General features: G+C 32.4%; 1 protein-coding gene across 1 annotated transcript in view; it reads left to right on the forward strand.

Annotated features, from left to right (window-relative positions):
- LOC105332473 (signal transducer and activator of transcription 1) overlaps positions 1 to 17,783 on the forward strand; it is a 23,603-nt gene extending 5,820 nt beyond the window's left edge. Inside the window, exons 5-22 of the mRNA XM_034446891.2 lie at positions 351 to 422; positions 601 to 652; positions 803 to 900; positions 1,889 to 2,043; positions 2,506 to 2,640; positions 2,821 to 2,961; positions 3,433 to 3,721; positions 4,203 to 4,298; positions 7,580 to 7,718; positions 7,885 to 7,937; positions 8,594 to 8,712; positions 9,244 to 9,422; positions 9,558 to 9,767; positions 10,141 to 10,204; positions 10,452 to 11,134; positions 11,696 to 12,142; positions 14,490 to 14,532; positions 14,664 to 17,783. Coding sequence (XP_034302782.2) covers positions 351 to 422; positions 601 to 652; positions 803 to 900; positions 1,889 to 2,043; positions 2,506 to 2,640; positions 2,821 to 2,961; positions 3,433 to 3,721; positions 4,203 to 4,298; positions 7,580 to 7,718; positions 7,885 to 7,937; positions 8,594 to 8,712; positions 9,244 to 9,422; positions 9,558 to 9,767; positions 10,141 to 10,204; positions 10,452 to 11,134; positions 11,696 to 12,141 — 2,931 coding nt within the window. The 3' untranslated portion in view covers position 12,142; positions 14,490 to 14,532; positions 14,664 to 17,783. The remainder of the gene's footprint in view (positions 1 to 350; positions 423 to 600; positions 653 to 802; positions 901 to 1,888; positions 2,044 to 2,505; positions 2,641 to 2,820; positions 2,962 to 3,432; positions 3,722 to 4,202; positions 4,299 to 7,579; positions 7,719 to 7,884; positions 7,938 to 8,593; positions 8,713 to 9,243; positions 9,423 to 9,557; positions 9,768 to 10,140; positions 10,205 to 10,451; positions 11,135 to 11,695; positions 12,143 to 14,489; positions 14,533 to 14,663) is intronic.
- The last annotated feature ends 10 nt before the right edge of the window (positions 17,784 to 17,793 follow it).

Here is a 17,793-nt window from a genome sequence, read left to right on the forward strand (position 1 = left end):
AGACATAACAATCACATTTTATGTCAGTTATCCTGCTACAATGATACATGTATCATGCCCCTCTTAATTTATACTTAATTATGGTACCAAATGGGTAGATGAGTCAACTGTTTCAATGAAAAAATCAGGAACTTTCTTTTCTTTTTTTCATATCCAATATTGACTGATCAGTCACCAAAAATATAGGACCTTATTAAGTAGAATGTTAAAACGGGGAATGATTCTATTATGAGTCTCGATCAAGTAATATGTTTAATGTTATAAAATATTATCTATTCATGTAATTGGTGGCTTTATTTTTTACTTTGTATTGAATTTAGTTCAATTTGTAATCTATGAACATCTTGCAGGCAGAATCTATGGAAGTGAGCCCTGCTGATGACCAAGACCATATTCTTGCATGCATGGATGAAAGTAGCAAGGTACTTTTTTTCTAAGATACCCTCCTCCTTCCTAAAAAAACCCAAATTGAAATCAAAACTTAATTTTTTCATTGACATATTATAGACATTATATAATTGATGAACTTTTGCACATTATTGCCTCATTAGAATACCGATAAATGCATGATTCAATTGAGTGGAATTTCTTAATTTACAGAAAGTCAAGAACTGTATTGAAAAATTAGAATCATTAGAAGATCAGCTAGCTGGTGAGTGAATTTTCTAAGTCTGTTTATTTTGATCAACACAGCTTGCCTTTAGAATTACGGTAGAAGAAGGTTTTAGTGTTTTTTTTTGGCAGGATTGTTTTAATTGTCTTAATTGGAATAAAAGAGAGCAAATGACTTTTCTCCTGTCAGGTTTTGAACAATTTAGAAGTGGATCCAATGGAATAAATCTGTCCGAGCAGCAAAAGAAACTGATCAGATTCCAGCAGAGAAGAGATCAGTTGTTCACCGTAAGTATCGCATCTTTTGATGCATCCTGATAAAAGACAACTGATTTCTGCATAAAAGGACTATATTTGATATGATCAAATATCTGCCCCCAAATTTAATCAATTTTTAAATACACGTAGTATGAAAATCATATCTTCATAAATCATGGTACAGAGGATGCCTGATTTACGTCAGCACTGCTCATTCGCTGTTTGTCTATGACGTCATCTAAATGACCAAATTCCCGCAATTTTGCAAACAAATGAAAATATTCTCATTTTTGCTTTATATTTTGAATTCGGAAGTATAGAGCGCAGGTCTGTTAAAGTACGATGTTAACATATGTTTTTCTTCATATAATTTTGCACATTATACTAAAATATGGTACTTGAGCAAGCCTGCGCTCGATGTTTCCCAGTCGAAAAACCATCGGAAAACACCCATATTTTGCTACAAAACATCAATTTATCAAAATTAGACAATCTTCATGACGTCATTTCCACATTATGACGTCACTGTGGTAATAACCTTTTCAATATGACTTCAACTACGGTATCTTCCATATTATTTTAAAACTTTTTTATAAAAATTTAATTTTGGGGGCAAAAAATGCATAATACCGCACTTAGTCCTTTGAGCATTTATCAATCTATAAAGTTGTCTTTTCTGAAGTTTTATACATGTACATGGTTTTCTTTTGTTCTTGTTAAAAAAATGCTTTATAACAACAGGAAATGGTAAGGCATGCATGCAATGTTCAAAATTTTGATGATTTCAGAATGATATTCTAATCAAAGTCGTTAAATAATTTGGAGGTTTGTTTTATACATTGTATGTTTGTAATATCTTCAGCAAGATTTCATTATTTATAAATATTTTCTGACTGTATACATTGTATATGTGCATGTGTTCCTTATACATGTACACAAAGTCAAGTTTTGCTTTACACTCAGTAACCTTACATAATTCAAATGGATGATTTAAATATCTTTTGAAAATCTTCACCAGGATATAAAATGCCAGCTGCAAAAGATCGAGACCAAGGCTGAAGAGGCTGAAGCAATTCTTGAAAAGAAGATGTTGGCTTACAAGGAAAAGTTAAAATTATTCTACGTGGACTTAGTGGATCATAGGCCTCCAATACCTACAGAGGTGGAGAGAGGGTAAGCTGGTTTGTGGGGACATATTTTCGTTGGTTGTGTAATCAGGATTATGATTTTAATAAACATTAAACAAACGATTGTGTATAGGTTCATGGGGATGTAAATTCGTGGGCAAGGGTTACCCACGAAATCCATGAACATTGGCCCGCCATGAACAATGATGAATCCACAGTATATAATCTCAAGTAATTTATTATCCACTATATACTGGGTATTATAGGCCTTTTCTGTAAAGGTTCTTTATTTTGTTCAATATATTAAGAACTTAACACACATACAAGCTATTGCTTTACATGACTACCTTGTTGTTGTGTTCAAATTTTATACTTAAACAAATAGTGATTTGAAATGTAACTTTCTTAATGCAAGAAATGTTTTCTTCTTAAAGATGATCAAATAAAACAGAAAAATATTTCTAAAAAAAAATACCGGTATATAAAGCTATGTAGTATGTTTTTCCAGATATTCCCGGATTGGAGAAATATTGTACAATAATTTGCAATATGTTCTGCCCAAGCTAGAATCATTGGTAGGATCTCAAATGGTACAAAGCACTACCTGTAGTCTAAGAAGCTGCTTTGAAAGGCTTCTTAAAAGGTGAGTTATTAATTTTCCCACCTTTAGTTCACACTTTACTTTAACCTATTCAATACTTTGACTGAGATAACTTTAAAAAAGAATTGTGAAATATGTAACAATAAATTTCAAAGAAATTAACCATATACACTGTATAAGAAAAATTAACCATATATGACAGTTAATGATTTTTGTTCACAGTTCGTTTGTTGTAACTGAACAGCAGAAGCATATAATAAAAGTTGAACTGGGATCCAAAAAACGTAACAAAGAGGCAGATGGCAATAAAGAGGAAGCGACCAATCAGAAGTTTCGATGTCCAAAGTTCTATGCTACTGTTCGGTACGAGAAACTTCTTAATATTAATTTTAACAAGACCTTGTTGCTACAAAGTCATCATTTTAAATCTTGCTTTTAATACAATCTTATCACTCCTTTAGCCTTTTTTCAAATATGTTGTCATTCAGATTTTAAGTTGCTGGTCATTTCAATACATCTGCTTACATGCCTTCCTAAAAAATGTGTAAAATAACATAGTTTTGAATTTGTAATTAGCTCTTTCTATGTAAATTTTATCAAATAAATGATGATAGTTTTAATTACTGTTATGATTAAAAGAAATTGCACAAGAAACAATTGCAATACATGTACAAAGACAAAATTTATATCAGATTATCGAGGAGGCAGGTACTGGTAAATAGAAATATCTTGTAAAAAATTCAAGAATTTTAATTCCCTCAAAGTGATTCTTTAGCTATTACCCATATTTGTTTTTATGTCACAGTATACTAAACAGTAAATTTAACTTTGCAGACTTCTAGCTTGTGATAATATAGACTGCAAAGGAAAAGTGAAAGCGCAGTTTTGTAATGAGTCAGAAGTCAATGAAAAATTTCAGAGTGGTGAATGGGAAAGTCCATGTGAAATAAAGTTGAAGGCCAAAACAGATGAATCATCTTTTGAAAAGAAAGCTTTAGCCACTTTTAAAAAACTGGAGATAGAAAACTTTGAACGGAAGCAAGATATCCAAGTTTGCGAGGATAAATTTAGGATTGTTTTCACCACTAGAGTCAGAATCGCTGACCAAGACACTCTTGTATCGGTATGAATTTTTATTCTTTTTTTTAATTTAAATCTGTAAGTAATTGCTGATTGTTTGATTAAAATTTCAAGTATATTTTGATGTTGAACTTATATTACTCCTTTATCAGACTTTGAAAAGTTTTAAAGTACCTCACTACATTAAGCTTAAGACACAATGTCACAAGATGGTGATGGAAATGTTTTGTTAAATTGTTTGTCTTAAATTAATCAATTTGGTGGAATAATGCAGACCGCCTGGGGATTTTGATCGTCATATTTATTGAATCATATTTTTGAATTCATAATTTTTTTATCCAAAATTGCATATTTTTCACATTTTTGACTTGCATGTACATGTATAATATACTTGTAATGCATAATGCTATCTATCATATTCAAGTTATCTTCTGTTGATTTGAGAAACTATTTCAAGGTGTAGTGAGCCACCTTAGGAATAATAAGACAAGATAAATATAAGTATCTACCAATGTATATTTCAGACAATTTCTCTGCCCATTGTGGTAACAACAGGAGCCAGCCAGAGCTGTAATGTACATGGCTCTCTTCTTTGGCAGTGCTTTAGCACCAATGATGCTGTAAGTGTTACATGCATACTGGTATGTTAAGGAGGGTTAATGGTCAATAAAACAAGCATTCTGAGAGTATTGCATAAGCAATACACGTCCCCTACCGGTTTGTGGAAATTGTGAAAACAATGCACTGTTATGCAGAATATCGAACCCGAACATTAAAAAATTGGAATACAAAAAAAAAAAAATTTTCTCCAAAATATGTCAACCAGACGCTACAAAAGTGTAAACTTGATCTGTAGTTAGACATTTTGAAGCTGTTCGGCAAATTTCATATTATTCCTCAAACGAAGTGGGACAGACGGACGGACGGACAGACAGACGGATGGACTGTAATTTCCTTTATATAATTTTACTTTGAAATTTAAATACTTTTCAATATATTTAGACAAAGCTTTTCTTCTAAAGGAGATAAATATGTATATATATATGTCTGAAAATGGCCCTAGTCATCCAGCCCTCTTAATATTTTTATTCTCACAGCCTCTCAAAATTTATGAATAAAGAGAAGGAGGTTGCAACAGAAGGGCATAATATCAATCTGTTGCAATTATGATATATGTACATGTAATTAGAACATAACCCACTTTTTCATCCAATCAGCATGCAGTCGCTAAATACCCGTATTTTTCGGAAATTAGGTCGATAATTTTTTTTTCTGACACGTGGACCTCGTCCTATTCATTGCTTTGCCCAATTTATGTTTGTTTTTTTGGTTGGAAAAATTTATGCAACCCTCCAATAAAATCATGAGTGTTTACTATAATACTGTTGAATTTCTGTGTATAAATCGTATGGATTTTATTCAATATACTGAAGTAATTTATCATTTAAACAAAATTAAATGTAAATAGATTTATTTCTTCTTACATTTCTTACTTAGATCACTGACTGAATCATCTTTCGATCATTATTATATGCTGTCATGCATTTTGATCGTGTGCTTACGATAAACAGAAAATCGATTTCGTGCGGTATACTAGTAAGTAAAATGAGAACTGTACAAAGGGTAATTACGGGGGGAAAATATTGTCGGGTAGAAATAAAAAAAAACCAATTTGTTTTCATAATAGAATACATGAACAAGTTTTTTTTCTGTATATTCAACATAAAACTTTCGATGAAATTTAAGCCAGGTGTCTCTGAAATCAGTCTGGGTAGCGCTTACTTTGTTTATACACAGTTGAACTCACGGCACATGCTTCTCATGCCCGCAGGCTTCAATAAGATCAGAGGTTGACTCGTGTGTATATATATACACAGTAAAAAGTCACACAGAGACACAGGGTGGCATGTGCTACCGTAGTCATGCCTCCAGGCTAGGTTACTATCCCCCGGTTAACACCAGTTTGTACACTGTACACATGGCAGGGAAGTAATAAAAAACGATCTTAAATTAAAACCAGCTGTACTGAATTAATTGGTTTGAAAATTTTGATGCAATTTCAGACATTTTCTTACGATGTTTTCAAGAAATACATTTTATTTCCCTTTTGTTTAAAACTGTGAAATAGATTAAAGGCTACTATATGATAACGTTATTGGTTTAAACCATTTATTCATTAGAACTAGCAGTAATTTTTAGACCAATTCTTCGAAGTCGACCTATTTATACTTCTTTTTTATTTTTTGGCTAAAAACGGCCTCCTTCGCCCAATAAACCGTATCGACCTAATTTTCGAAAAATACGGTATTCTATTTTAAAAGAAATGTTTTTAATTGTTAAGAATTTCTCTAAGTTCACAGCGACATCACATTTTCTATTGACAGCTTAGAGAGCCGTAAACAATAGAGAGATAATATTTGATTGGCACAGATGTTTAAGAAGAGGGTCGGTTGCCTTGCTCCCTCTGCCCCCTTCTTAAGGCCAGCATTTTTTGAAATTTCGATTTACAAACCCGCCGACCCTATTTTTTTAAAAATTCAAATAAAAATAAAAGGACCTGAACTAGCTTTTAATTTTATTTTTTCCTCCGACCCGAAATTTTCTTCCTGGTAAAAATAAAAATAAATGTTGATGCAATCACGTATGTGTAGTCTGAATTATTGTTGTTCATGCATTGATTAAAAAGACCAAGTTCTTTCCGATCAAGTCACAGGCACTAGAAGTCACCAAAAAAAATACCATTGGGCCTACTACTGTTTGCTTTCGTCCAACCCTACAATTTACGACTATTAAGTTTTGTGATCGGCAACTTAGCCAGAATTTCCTCAAGAAAGAGAAGTTGTTCTATCACAATTCCGTAAATTAAAAAAAAACTCATCGGCAAGAAAATAATAAGTAACTTTTTTAAAAACATTTTTGCAAAATAAATTCTAAAATAATCATAATTTAACCGTTTGGAAATAGATCCTCTACATAACGGTTGTAAGTGGGTCATAGGGTTTGACTAATAACCCTAAATACACTGAACACAGGAGTCTTATGACTGAAGGAAAGAGAATGATTTTATTTGTCATTAAGCTAACAAAATAACGAATCATTTCCTTTATTAAAGGTATAATTACATAAATAATTAAAATTTTAAAAATTAGTTAGTCTTTTTTAAATAAAAAAACTTGTTTGATTTTTTACTGACATTTATGGACATGCATCTAATCCAATTTTATTTTCAGTAACAATATTTTAAATTTTGAATTTGAGAATAGCATTGTTAATTTAATCAAATGAATGATTTCTCATACTTCATCCTATTTTTCTGCAAGGAAGAAGTGAAAACTCCCTTAATTTTTTTTTTGGTCTTAATGTATATGTACAGTATGTACTTGTATATAAAAAAAAACCTTCGTTTTTATACATGCATATACAATAAATCAACACAAATTTACAGTGCCCATGGATAAAATATGTTATGATAAGAACATTAACAACCAAAATTACTTATATATTTAAAAAATGGTAGCTCCTGGACACGTGTTCTTATTTTAAAAATAAAAAAAAATATTGTTGAAAAATTGTGTTTTATTTTTCTCGACGGACAAATTTTTCAATTTTATTTTTATTTTTTTTCCCTCCTCCTCACCAAATAATTTGAAAAATATCTCGTAAATCTAAAAATAAAAAAATGCTGGCCTAAGTGCATAAATTTTACTTACCGGTAGTATGATCTAACTATTACATATACCACCTATTGTTACCACTATTTATTAGAAATTAACAACTGTACTAGCAAGAATGTATTTGTTTTGAAACAGCAAGCTATGCAATTCCTTTAAGGAAAATAATGCAACTAGAAACAGGAAGCCTTGATGGTATGAATTCAAACATTTCTTTTCTTTGTATACAGTTTCAGTTGCCAATAGAATCTGCAAGCTCCTTGAAGTGGCACATTGTGTTTGACATGTTGAATGCAAAAATGCGGACTTTAGGAGGAAGGGACCTATGTAATGATGAGAAAGATCATCTGGGGAGCAGGCTCATGCAGGGTATATCTTTATCTTAAAGCTGACTGCTGATCATCAAATTGTAATCTGTTGTAAAATTTTTACCGTAATGACTTGTATATGCTACACAATTTTTTTAAACGGATATTTATTTAAAATGGTGGTAATTAACAGTATTTTTAAAACTAAGTTTATTCATCAATTTCAGAGGAAAATCCAATACCAGATGAGATGGACATTCCCTTTAGGAGATTCTGTGTGGTATGGTCTTATTGTGTGTTGTATGATCTTATTGTGTGTTGTATGGTCTTATTGTGTGTTGTATGGTCTTATTGTGTGTTCTTATTGTGTGTTGTGTGATCTTATTGCATGTTGTATGGTCTTATTGTGTGTTGTATGGTCTTATTGTGTGTTGTATGGTCTTATTGTGTGTTCTTATTGTGTGTTGTGTGATCTTATTGCATGTTGTATGGTCTTATTGTGTGTTGTATGGTCTTATTGTGTGTTGTATGGTCTTATTGTGTGTTGTGTGATCTTATTGTGTGTTGTATGATCTTATTGTGTGTTGTATGGTCTTATTGTGTGTTGTATGGTCTTATTGTGTGTTGTATAGTCTTATTCATTTTTGTGTAAAATGTTTGTTAAGTACAATTAAATACAGTGTTTGAAAATACACTTATAATGAATTGACACTTACAGCAAACAAAGGCAATTTTATTCTCCTCAGTCTTAAAACCTTTAATGATGGTAACTAATGGATTCATGTCACAAATGACAATTATAAAGAACCAAAAATATTGTCCAATGCGCTTTGCAGTTTTTTGCAGAGTTTTTTTTACTGTGTTTTGCATATGTAAATGACAGAGTAAAATAGAAGATTTTTGGTTGTCACGATGTTCTATAAATGTTATTTTTAGGACAAAATGATGGACATAAAAGAAGGAGATGACAAGAAGAAATCGGCCACGTTTTGGATGTGGTTCCTGGCCGTTTTTAATCTTACCAAATTTCATCTCCAAGACTACTGGAATAACGAGTATGTATGACATATTTCAAGATCATGTATATTTAGTTGTCGCGAACCAGTTGGGAAATATAGAGCACTGCAGCTTTGAACAAACAAAAGCTTTCTGTCAGTTATTAGTTTTGGATGGATAAAAATTTTTTGTTAGTTCAAGCCTACACTCAATGTTTGCTGAAAGAAAACTTACCTAATGCAAAAATGGTGTGAAAAGGATGACTTTATGATGTCATATTTTGGAATTGAGGGCATTTGGATCAAAATGAAAACTTTATAAAAATTTCACATAGACACGTGCAACGAAAACATATTAGTTTAGTAAAAATATGATGTTCATTTTAGGAGGGCATTTAGGCTCTTTAAATTCCTAGTAAATATATATTGTAAACTTAATTTTTGTTTACAATGTATATGATTTTGGACTTTGAAAGTTAAAATGTTCTTCAAATCGAATGTTTTCTAATGCAGCAAAATTTACAGATCCACTTTAAGACAAGTCTCACTGTAATTTATTCAATTTTTATTTATCAAGCATTTTTTTTAAAGGTTGATCTGTGGATTCATCAAGAAAGAGACAGCAGAGCAAAAACTGAAGAGCAATAACCACAACATGAAAGACTATACCTACCTGTTAAGGTTCTCTGATTCCGTCATCACAGATTGTCAAGGTCAAAACCTGTGTGGTGCCATCTCAGCTACTGTCATTACCAATAAGGGCAAAAAAGGTGAAAAATGTAAAAAAACAAAACAAAACAAACAAAATAACAGTAATTGATCATGTGGCAGCCATTTTAACAAACATTAAATTTTACTGTAAAATAAAATGACGGTCAGGCTGAAAATCTAATATTTTATCACAGGCAAATGGAAATTCCTGTCAACCGAACCCTTCAAAGCAGAAACTTTCAAGGTCAAGAAGAAGACTCTTGCCCAGTGTGTGAAAACCACGTATGTAAAAACCACAGACACCCCTGCACCTGATGGTAACAATGTTCAACTTTTGCAGTGGTTATACAAGTCTCCAACTTCTACTATCAGCACTGAGGAAGCATTTCAGACTTATTTCACTGGTAAGTATAGATAAAGAGACACTAATGAGAGTATAGCTTTGACAGTAAAGTATCTTTTTATTGATATATACATGTTATTACATTCACAAGGAATTATTTCTTTAGAAAAACTGCAACTAACAAAAACTGATTACAGAATCACAATTACCAGTTATATGGCTCGTAAATTAATTTGTCTGCGTTAGAAGTTGTTTGAGGTCAGTAGCTCCTGGTCCTTTCCACCCCCCCCCCCCCCCCCCAAGAAATCATGTATTTTGATGCAATGCTTACTACCTTAATTCCTGGAGGATTCATCAAAGGAAGCATTTAAATGTTTAATTGCATTAGAGATGTTAAAATAACGTTACCTAGACATGCAATTTTTTTGTTTCAGAGAGCAAAAACAGGAAAGAAAATGAGAGATATAAGAAGATGGAGGAAATTCTAGTATTGTTTAAGTAAATAAACTTTCTTATTCTTTTCTTTCTTTAAAAATTATATATTTTTTAAACGCATTGTACATGTACCGGTACATGCATGTAAAAAAAACTTAGATACCAGACATTTACACGTGTGTCTACTTCTTAAATATATTTCACTGGTGAATTTGACTTGTATACCAGACAAAAGTACTTATCAATTTTCTTCAAAAGGATTTAAATGAGTCAATCATTGTGCATATATGTTTGTTTGTTTTTTTTACAGTGATATGGATTTAGATGATGAATCATCTCCAGAAAGAAAAAGAGAAATAAAGAAAGCGGTTGGGCCATCAAAGAAACGAGAGGCTGCCAAAACCAGGTCTGGGGTCATTAAAGCTCAGCGTTTGTCTGAACCAGATCCTGTCATGCACTCTGAAGCCACACAAACCGATTCACCCATGTCGGTACCACCAGAATCTCCACAGACGTATAGTATTGGTATTCCTCAGACTGTCCTAGATCTAAATGAGGGCCAGTCGCAAGGAAGCATGGGAGGTCAGCCTCTTGTTTCCACACAAGACACGATGGAAACATCTTCACTTAGCAGTGTCCAGTCAATCAGCATTGAGGAGGAGAGTTTATCCAGTAGGCACCCAAATTTGTCAAGAATGCTTTCATCAAATGCCAACACTTTCTTAACAATTGATGAAGAAGCCCTGGGACAAACACTCCAGCTCCTTCAATCTGAACATGGATTTTCTGAGCTTCTTGCATATCCTGAGCAGCAGACAGGCAACACTGATTTTGTGTACAGCAACGACCAGCAAATGAGCCCAGTTCCTTCTATGGATTCCACGCAACAGCCTAGTCCAGAAACTTCTATGTCTAGTCCAGCATATTCGGTTCAGTCATTACAGAGTACAGACAATAACCAGCACAATGGTACAATGGAATCCATTGTTTATGGTAAAGACTTCACCTTTCATGACTAACTTTTCTTAACAGTGGTCAGTTTTGATAAGCTATAATGTTTTTTTGTTAACAAACTATATAACTTTTAATGAAAATAGTATGCAAACAATATAACATTTTATAGAAAATTCCTAAAATATGAAATTTTGTGAATTTTTTTTGAAGAATTAATTTAATATTTTTTGTATATTTTCTGTAAAATATCAATAAAACATTTATTGTTTTATGACAATCATTAGATTTTCTTAAATTTTAACCTAACATGTTGTATTTGATGCATAATTTAATGAATTATGAGATCATGCTTCATTGTGTTAAAATTTGGCTGTTGAATTTTTAGACCATGTGAGCTGAAGCTCACTGTAGGAAAACAAACATATATACCAAGTTATAAATATTGTGGCCTCTTTAGAAAGTTCATAAGTTGTTTTAACTGTTCACATTTAAAAAAAAGTTTGGTTTGACACAAATTTCTGAAAGGCTTGGTCTACCTTAAAAGGATAAGTTACTGTACAAGGTATCTTTACTCTGACCTCAATCTTTTTTTGAATATAGCCCCAGCTTCAACAACAACTGAAGAATCAATTGTACGAAAAGAGGATGAAAAATTAGCCAAAATGAAAGAAAAGATGTTGCTCTTTGAGAAGTTAAAGAGCAAGATTACCGGTAAAGGCGGAAGTTCAGAATCGTATGTGTCATCGTCGGGCTCACAAGCATTTTCCCCCCAATCTGCGACCACTCTGCAGTCCCCGCCACACTCAACTTGTCCTCTTGCAGCATCTCCGGCTGGGAGTATCCAGACTAACAGTGTTCAGTCTCCAAACTCCCAGTCTGTGTACTCCGAGGCCTCTTCTCCAGCGGGGAGTGTTGCATCATCAGTCGTTGAACCCATATTGAATGATCCAGCCAGCATGAATGATCTCATTCAAAACTTACACAATGTTTTTGAAGAGATAAATAATGCTTCTTTCCTGAACTCTGGGAGTAGAGTTCCTGCCTAAGGTATGTGATTATCAGAGGGAGTGTTTATTATATATTTTTGAAATAATGAAGAATTACCCTCTTTAAAGCTTACCTGTGCTGAAGATTAAGACACACAGCCAGCTTTGCATTTGCGAACTGACCTCAAGTCATTTTGCTGAAATTTTCTTAGTTTCATAAAAATCATTATTTTAAATCCACCATGGAGAAAGCAAAATTTATTTTTTTCGAAGTATTTTAAATACAAAGATCATTTTAAATGAAAGGAAAAGTGAGCAAGCTCACATATCCCATGCTGCCCCAGTACCTGACATTGCTATATACTGTAAACCAACTTTTATTCGCGGCGACTTTATTTCACGATCAACTGTCGATAAACTGGTTCACGATGACAAATGTTTACGACCAAGCCTAATCCAGACCTGTATTGATATAAAAACTATAGACTGACAAAGGATTGATTCGCGGCTAGAAATATTCAAGACGACAAGGCTCACACTAAGCTCGCGAATATTTCTCCCACGCAAATAAAAGTTGGTTTACAGTACATTGTACAAGTAAAATGAATTGTAGTGTACGCATTGAATTCACAAAATAATTTTAATGGCTGCAATTAAAACACTTACCGTATTTTCCCGACGACTCGTCGATGCGGACGACTCGTCGAATTGCCAATTTTTAGCCAAAATTTTAACAAAATCCTACGATACGTCGATCTCAGACCATACGTCGATCTTATCACTTCAAAATGGCCTATAAAACTGCAGTAACATTATCAGTGTATGTTGCCACGATGTCACCGATATTGCTACCAATTATCATTAATGATTAACATTTGAACAATTTCGCTTTATACTTATGCATCAAATTTTCAAATACCGGCAACTTCTACAAAGTCGCTTGCATTTTAAACAATTCCCGATATCGCGTGTTATGCAAAACTAAACTTACTTTGTCAGAAATATTTTATTCCCAAGCATTAAAATAAGTATCCACTCTGACTATCGCCAGTGTATTCGCCATTAAGTAACCAGCCACCTGTTGACTCGGCGCGTGGTCAATGTTTGTTTAACAATTTCCGGTGTCATAAGCATGCACCTGTCTCGTGTCGGACTTCAAAGGGGGATCTCAAGTGCAGAAAGCTTTGATGAAACTTGTTTACTTTGTATCCAGTAATGCAGTTACACGCTATTGTTTTACATAGACACTGTTAGAAATAAATCGATCATTTAATGTACGACTTGATAATGACGATATACGACATACATACGTTTCCTAAAAAATTATCTAACAATAATCAAAGAATTGCACAATAATTAATCAATGAACTATAATCACTCTTATAACGGTACTCTTTATATACACAGGGAGTGAAATTGCCGTAAAGATCTCAGCCTTAGGGCAAGATTATTAACACAACCGGTGTCAGCCTATTGTATAAACAGTAGTATTGATAATTGCCGATTACGTATTTTAAGATTGAATTTGACCATTAAATATTTCTGATTTATACTTTCCACTAACAACTCTTTACAAATAAAATAATTAAATTTAAAAAAACATCCCCCGGACCTACTGCAATATTTTCTTCCATTCAAACTTGGTTTCAATTTTACTGCGCAATGTTATCTTCCTACTAGTGATACATAGAACCATGTGACGATGTGTTTATAAAAACGGAACGGTAAAACTTTTAATTGATTAAAGACAATGTAACATTTTTTAATAACTGTTGTTATTATTATGTATTTAAGTGTTGACAGATGAGTGAAAATGATAATTATTAAAGATAAACAGTGAATTCAACAACGTAATTTTCAATCACACAGCCAACTCAAGATGATTGAAACCAAGATTTTTAATGCTATTTTTAAAAAATTTCTGACTACAAGCCTACGACAAGGCGAACAAGACGACAAGTCGGGTGTTCTGCTTCAGAGGAAAAAAATACCGACTAATCGTCGGAAAAATACGGTATATGCAACTTGTTGTGTGGGGTATAAAAATCCATGCTGCTGTTCATAAACAAATGTTCACCTTCAGGTGATTGGGAGATTTCCTCCCATTGTATTTGATATAGTAAAGCTACCAGTAGTTAGCAATGTACTCAAGTTCAGACATGGTCACTCAGGTGAGTGATGTGGCCCATGGGCCTCTTTCACCTATTCAATATTAAATCAATTAAAAATGATAGTTACTACTTATGAAATGTTTACATATCTTGGAAGATTTAGCTTTGAAATACATGATGAGAGTGTATAAAGGGTACATTTATTAAATGAGGGAAATATCATAATGTTGTACATGGATTTATTTGAAATTAGATTCCTCACTACCTCAACATAATAAGACGACTTATCTTTTACAGAGTGACATGCTATTTAGCTGATGCAGGCGGACTCTGTTGAAAGGTAAAAAAAAAATGCAATATTGCTTTTAAATAAATGATTTTGTTGTTTGAGCTTAAAAAATCTCCTTTGTACAACAAATATAAGAAAGATGGTTATAATGCCTTTGTTTATAAAATGATTGTATTTTACAGATAAAACCTGTTCAGAAACTGGATATAGTCATCAGCTGCGTGCAAGATTTTGCGTTTTGGTAGATTTATCACCTTGCTGAAAAATTTGCTGTCCATTTCTTCATAAAGCTTGCAGATCTTCATTATTTTGCAATTCACCTGTTCAAAAATCTAAATCATCTAACAGTTATACTGCGCTAACATTTTCATCTGTTTTTTCAACAATTTTTAACAAGGCTTCTTTGGGAAAGTTTAGCTAAAGATTCTCTTACAATGTGAAATGAAATATTTCAAGAAGATTAAAAAACCATCTCTCTAACACTTATAGAAATTTCAAAGAACATACTTTTTTAAGGGAAGTTTTTTTTCTAAACTGATTGTAGGGTCAATTACTCTTACGATGAGAAATTTTAATATTTCAAGGTGTTTGAAAAACCATCTCCCAATTAGCACTGTATACTGTAAACATATTACATTTGGCTGTGTATTCTATTTTATAGCGTTTTTGGCATCCACTAAATCAAGTACATTGCCAAATGTAAAATATATAAGTAGATATATAGGTACATTCAGAAATGCACTAAATCAAATCCACGCCAACTTGTTGAAAAATCATACTCCGCCAAGTATCGTACATGCTAAATATACCGGTAATACGTTTACAGTATATCAAGAGGATAAATGGAATCTCAAATATACATGTACATGCAAAAACTATACCCATTAATCTAAATTACTGATATCTAATCACACAATGCATTGCGAAAATTTTTATTCATGTATCATGTTGTGAATATACAGTTGAACTTTGAAATCTCGAACACTGATATCAGGAATAAGATGGACATGTCAAATTGATTTATAAGTCCCAACCATTTATTTTAAAATATTTTACCCTTGATATCTTGAATACTCGGATATTTCAAAGTTTTTAAACAGTCCCATCTCGTTCAAGATTACGAAGTTTGACTATAATTCCAAGAAGGGTACCGGTATTATAATTTATTTATTATTCCTTTGTCCTATAAAAGTAACATGAGCACCCCCAAGCAGAGCATTCCTTAGCAAATGGAAATTTTTTGGAATCAAGTTAATTCATTTGTTAAATGTATTTTAGCTATTGTTACTTGGTACATAAAATTTAATTTGTATAAAGTACATAGAGTAATACCCAGGTACTCATTAATGTCAAATGTATTGAGAAATTATTCGCAGATAACTTTAGAATTGAATATAGTTCAACATACTGTATATAGGGTTATTTTCGCCCCATGTTATTTTTGCCCTTCTTAACTTGCAAACGGTTTTGCCCCTTCTTGAATTCGCCCAGACATACATGTAGATGTGTTTAAAGAGAGATAATTTAGGACATTGGAATTCGCCCATGCAGTCTTAATTTAGCCACTGACCACAAGGATGAAAGGGGCAAAAATAAAACGGGGGCGAATATTTTCCTGTATACAGTAATACTATGCTTACATAGTATGCAGTAACCGGTAAGTTTAAGAGATCTAAGTACTGTAATAGGGTTTCCTTTCAATCTTGCTGCAAGCTTTTATACTAACATAATTAACACACCCACTTGATCAGCAATGTTATACCCCGATGCAAAGTGATAAAAAAGGTGTAAATTTACCTTAATTATTAAATCTGTAATTAAAATGTATAGTTACATTCAATGATATTAATTAACTGGAAATAATATTTCATTCTTGATATTATAAATGATTAATGGCATATAGATGATTTTTTTTTCAAGAGCTGGGCTCTCAAAAAACTAATAATTATGTATACTAACACAGACAAAACAAAAATACTCAAAGTTTATATTTAATGGGCTAATTATAAATTAGCTGAACATGTAAATATACTTTTTTTTTGTGGTTGGCATAATATTCTTAATGGGTTTTTTTTTGGTCATCCAAAGAAGTAGCTTGGTGCAGATATATACATTGTCCTGTGTGTTGTTTTGAGGTTTCTGAAACAAAAGAAGTCTGAAAAAATGATTTTTTCCCCCTCTCACTCGCCCCTACCAAGTGAATGATTTAAAAAACAACAGACCACAATCTGAGTCCATCAAGATCTGTATAAACAGACAAAGTACATGTATTACTGGTTTTTGTTGTTGTTTTTTTTTTTGTTTCATTGGATTGTTCAATCGTGCAGAATTTTCATTGGTGCACATTTTTGCTTGCAATATAATTATTTTATGATAAATTTTACATTTTAATTCACTACAATGACATGTGTTTGATATATACCGGAAGGCCCAATGCTGTAAACATTTACATTACTGTGTATGTATTCATATTATTTGATACCTGCTTTGCTTTCTGTTGTTAGACCATTTACCTTTATTTTTCTTCACCTGTAATTGGGATCATTGATAGCATTACAGTTGCAACCATTTATAACTTTCCGTTGGTGCTGAATTATTGTTATTGCAAACCAGTAGATGTTGTTAAGAAAGTCCTATAGTATTCAGCATTTGACTTCAGCTGACGACATTTAATTTTGTGCCATATTTCGTATGGAGTGCTGTATGTGAACATTATGTGCTTACACTTTTACATTTACTTATCATGTTTGTTATTCAAAATGTGGGGAAAACTCGAAGAAATTTTTTTTTCATGTTATGGGCAAAGCTCATAATCATTGTCCATTATTTCAAAAAGCTTAATTTTCATTTTGCAAGAAACATGTACATACTAATGTTTACTAAAGTTTGTTATTCAGCATAAGGAAAAAATAACCTGAAAAAATGCAATGGTCATAAAACAACAATTGTCCTTTATTCTTGAATTTTTTTTTAATGTTGCAAGTCTGAAGACACTTTCTTGTTTTCAAAATTATTAACATATTAACAAAACCCAAATGTTTGTCTGAAGCTTGTAGGCATGCAGTGTAGAATGATTAAATTACACAATGTTAATGAAAATGTCTCAAAATCTAATAATTCAATATCCTTTGTTAAAAAGCAACCTTTGTATTCACTTTCATTAAGACAGCTTGGAGCTACGGCATTCTTAAAATTCTTTCTTTTTGTTTTCAAGTGAATGTTGTATTTCTTTGATACCAACACATGTAACCAACGACTGTTAAAAATGAAAAAGACTTCAAAATAAATTTGCACAAACCATGGTTTATTGTC

This window comes from Magallana gigas, chromosome 2 (genome assembly GCF_963853765.1).
Source record: "Magallana gigas chromosome 2, xbMagGiga1.1, whole genome shotgun sequence".
NCBI classification, from domain to species: domain Eukaryota; kingdom Metazoa; phylum Mollusca; class Bivalvia; order Ostreida; family Ostreidae; genus Magallana; species Magallana gigas.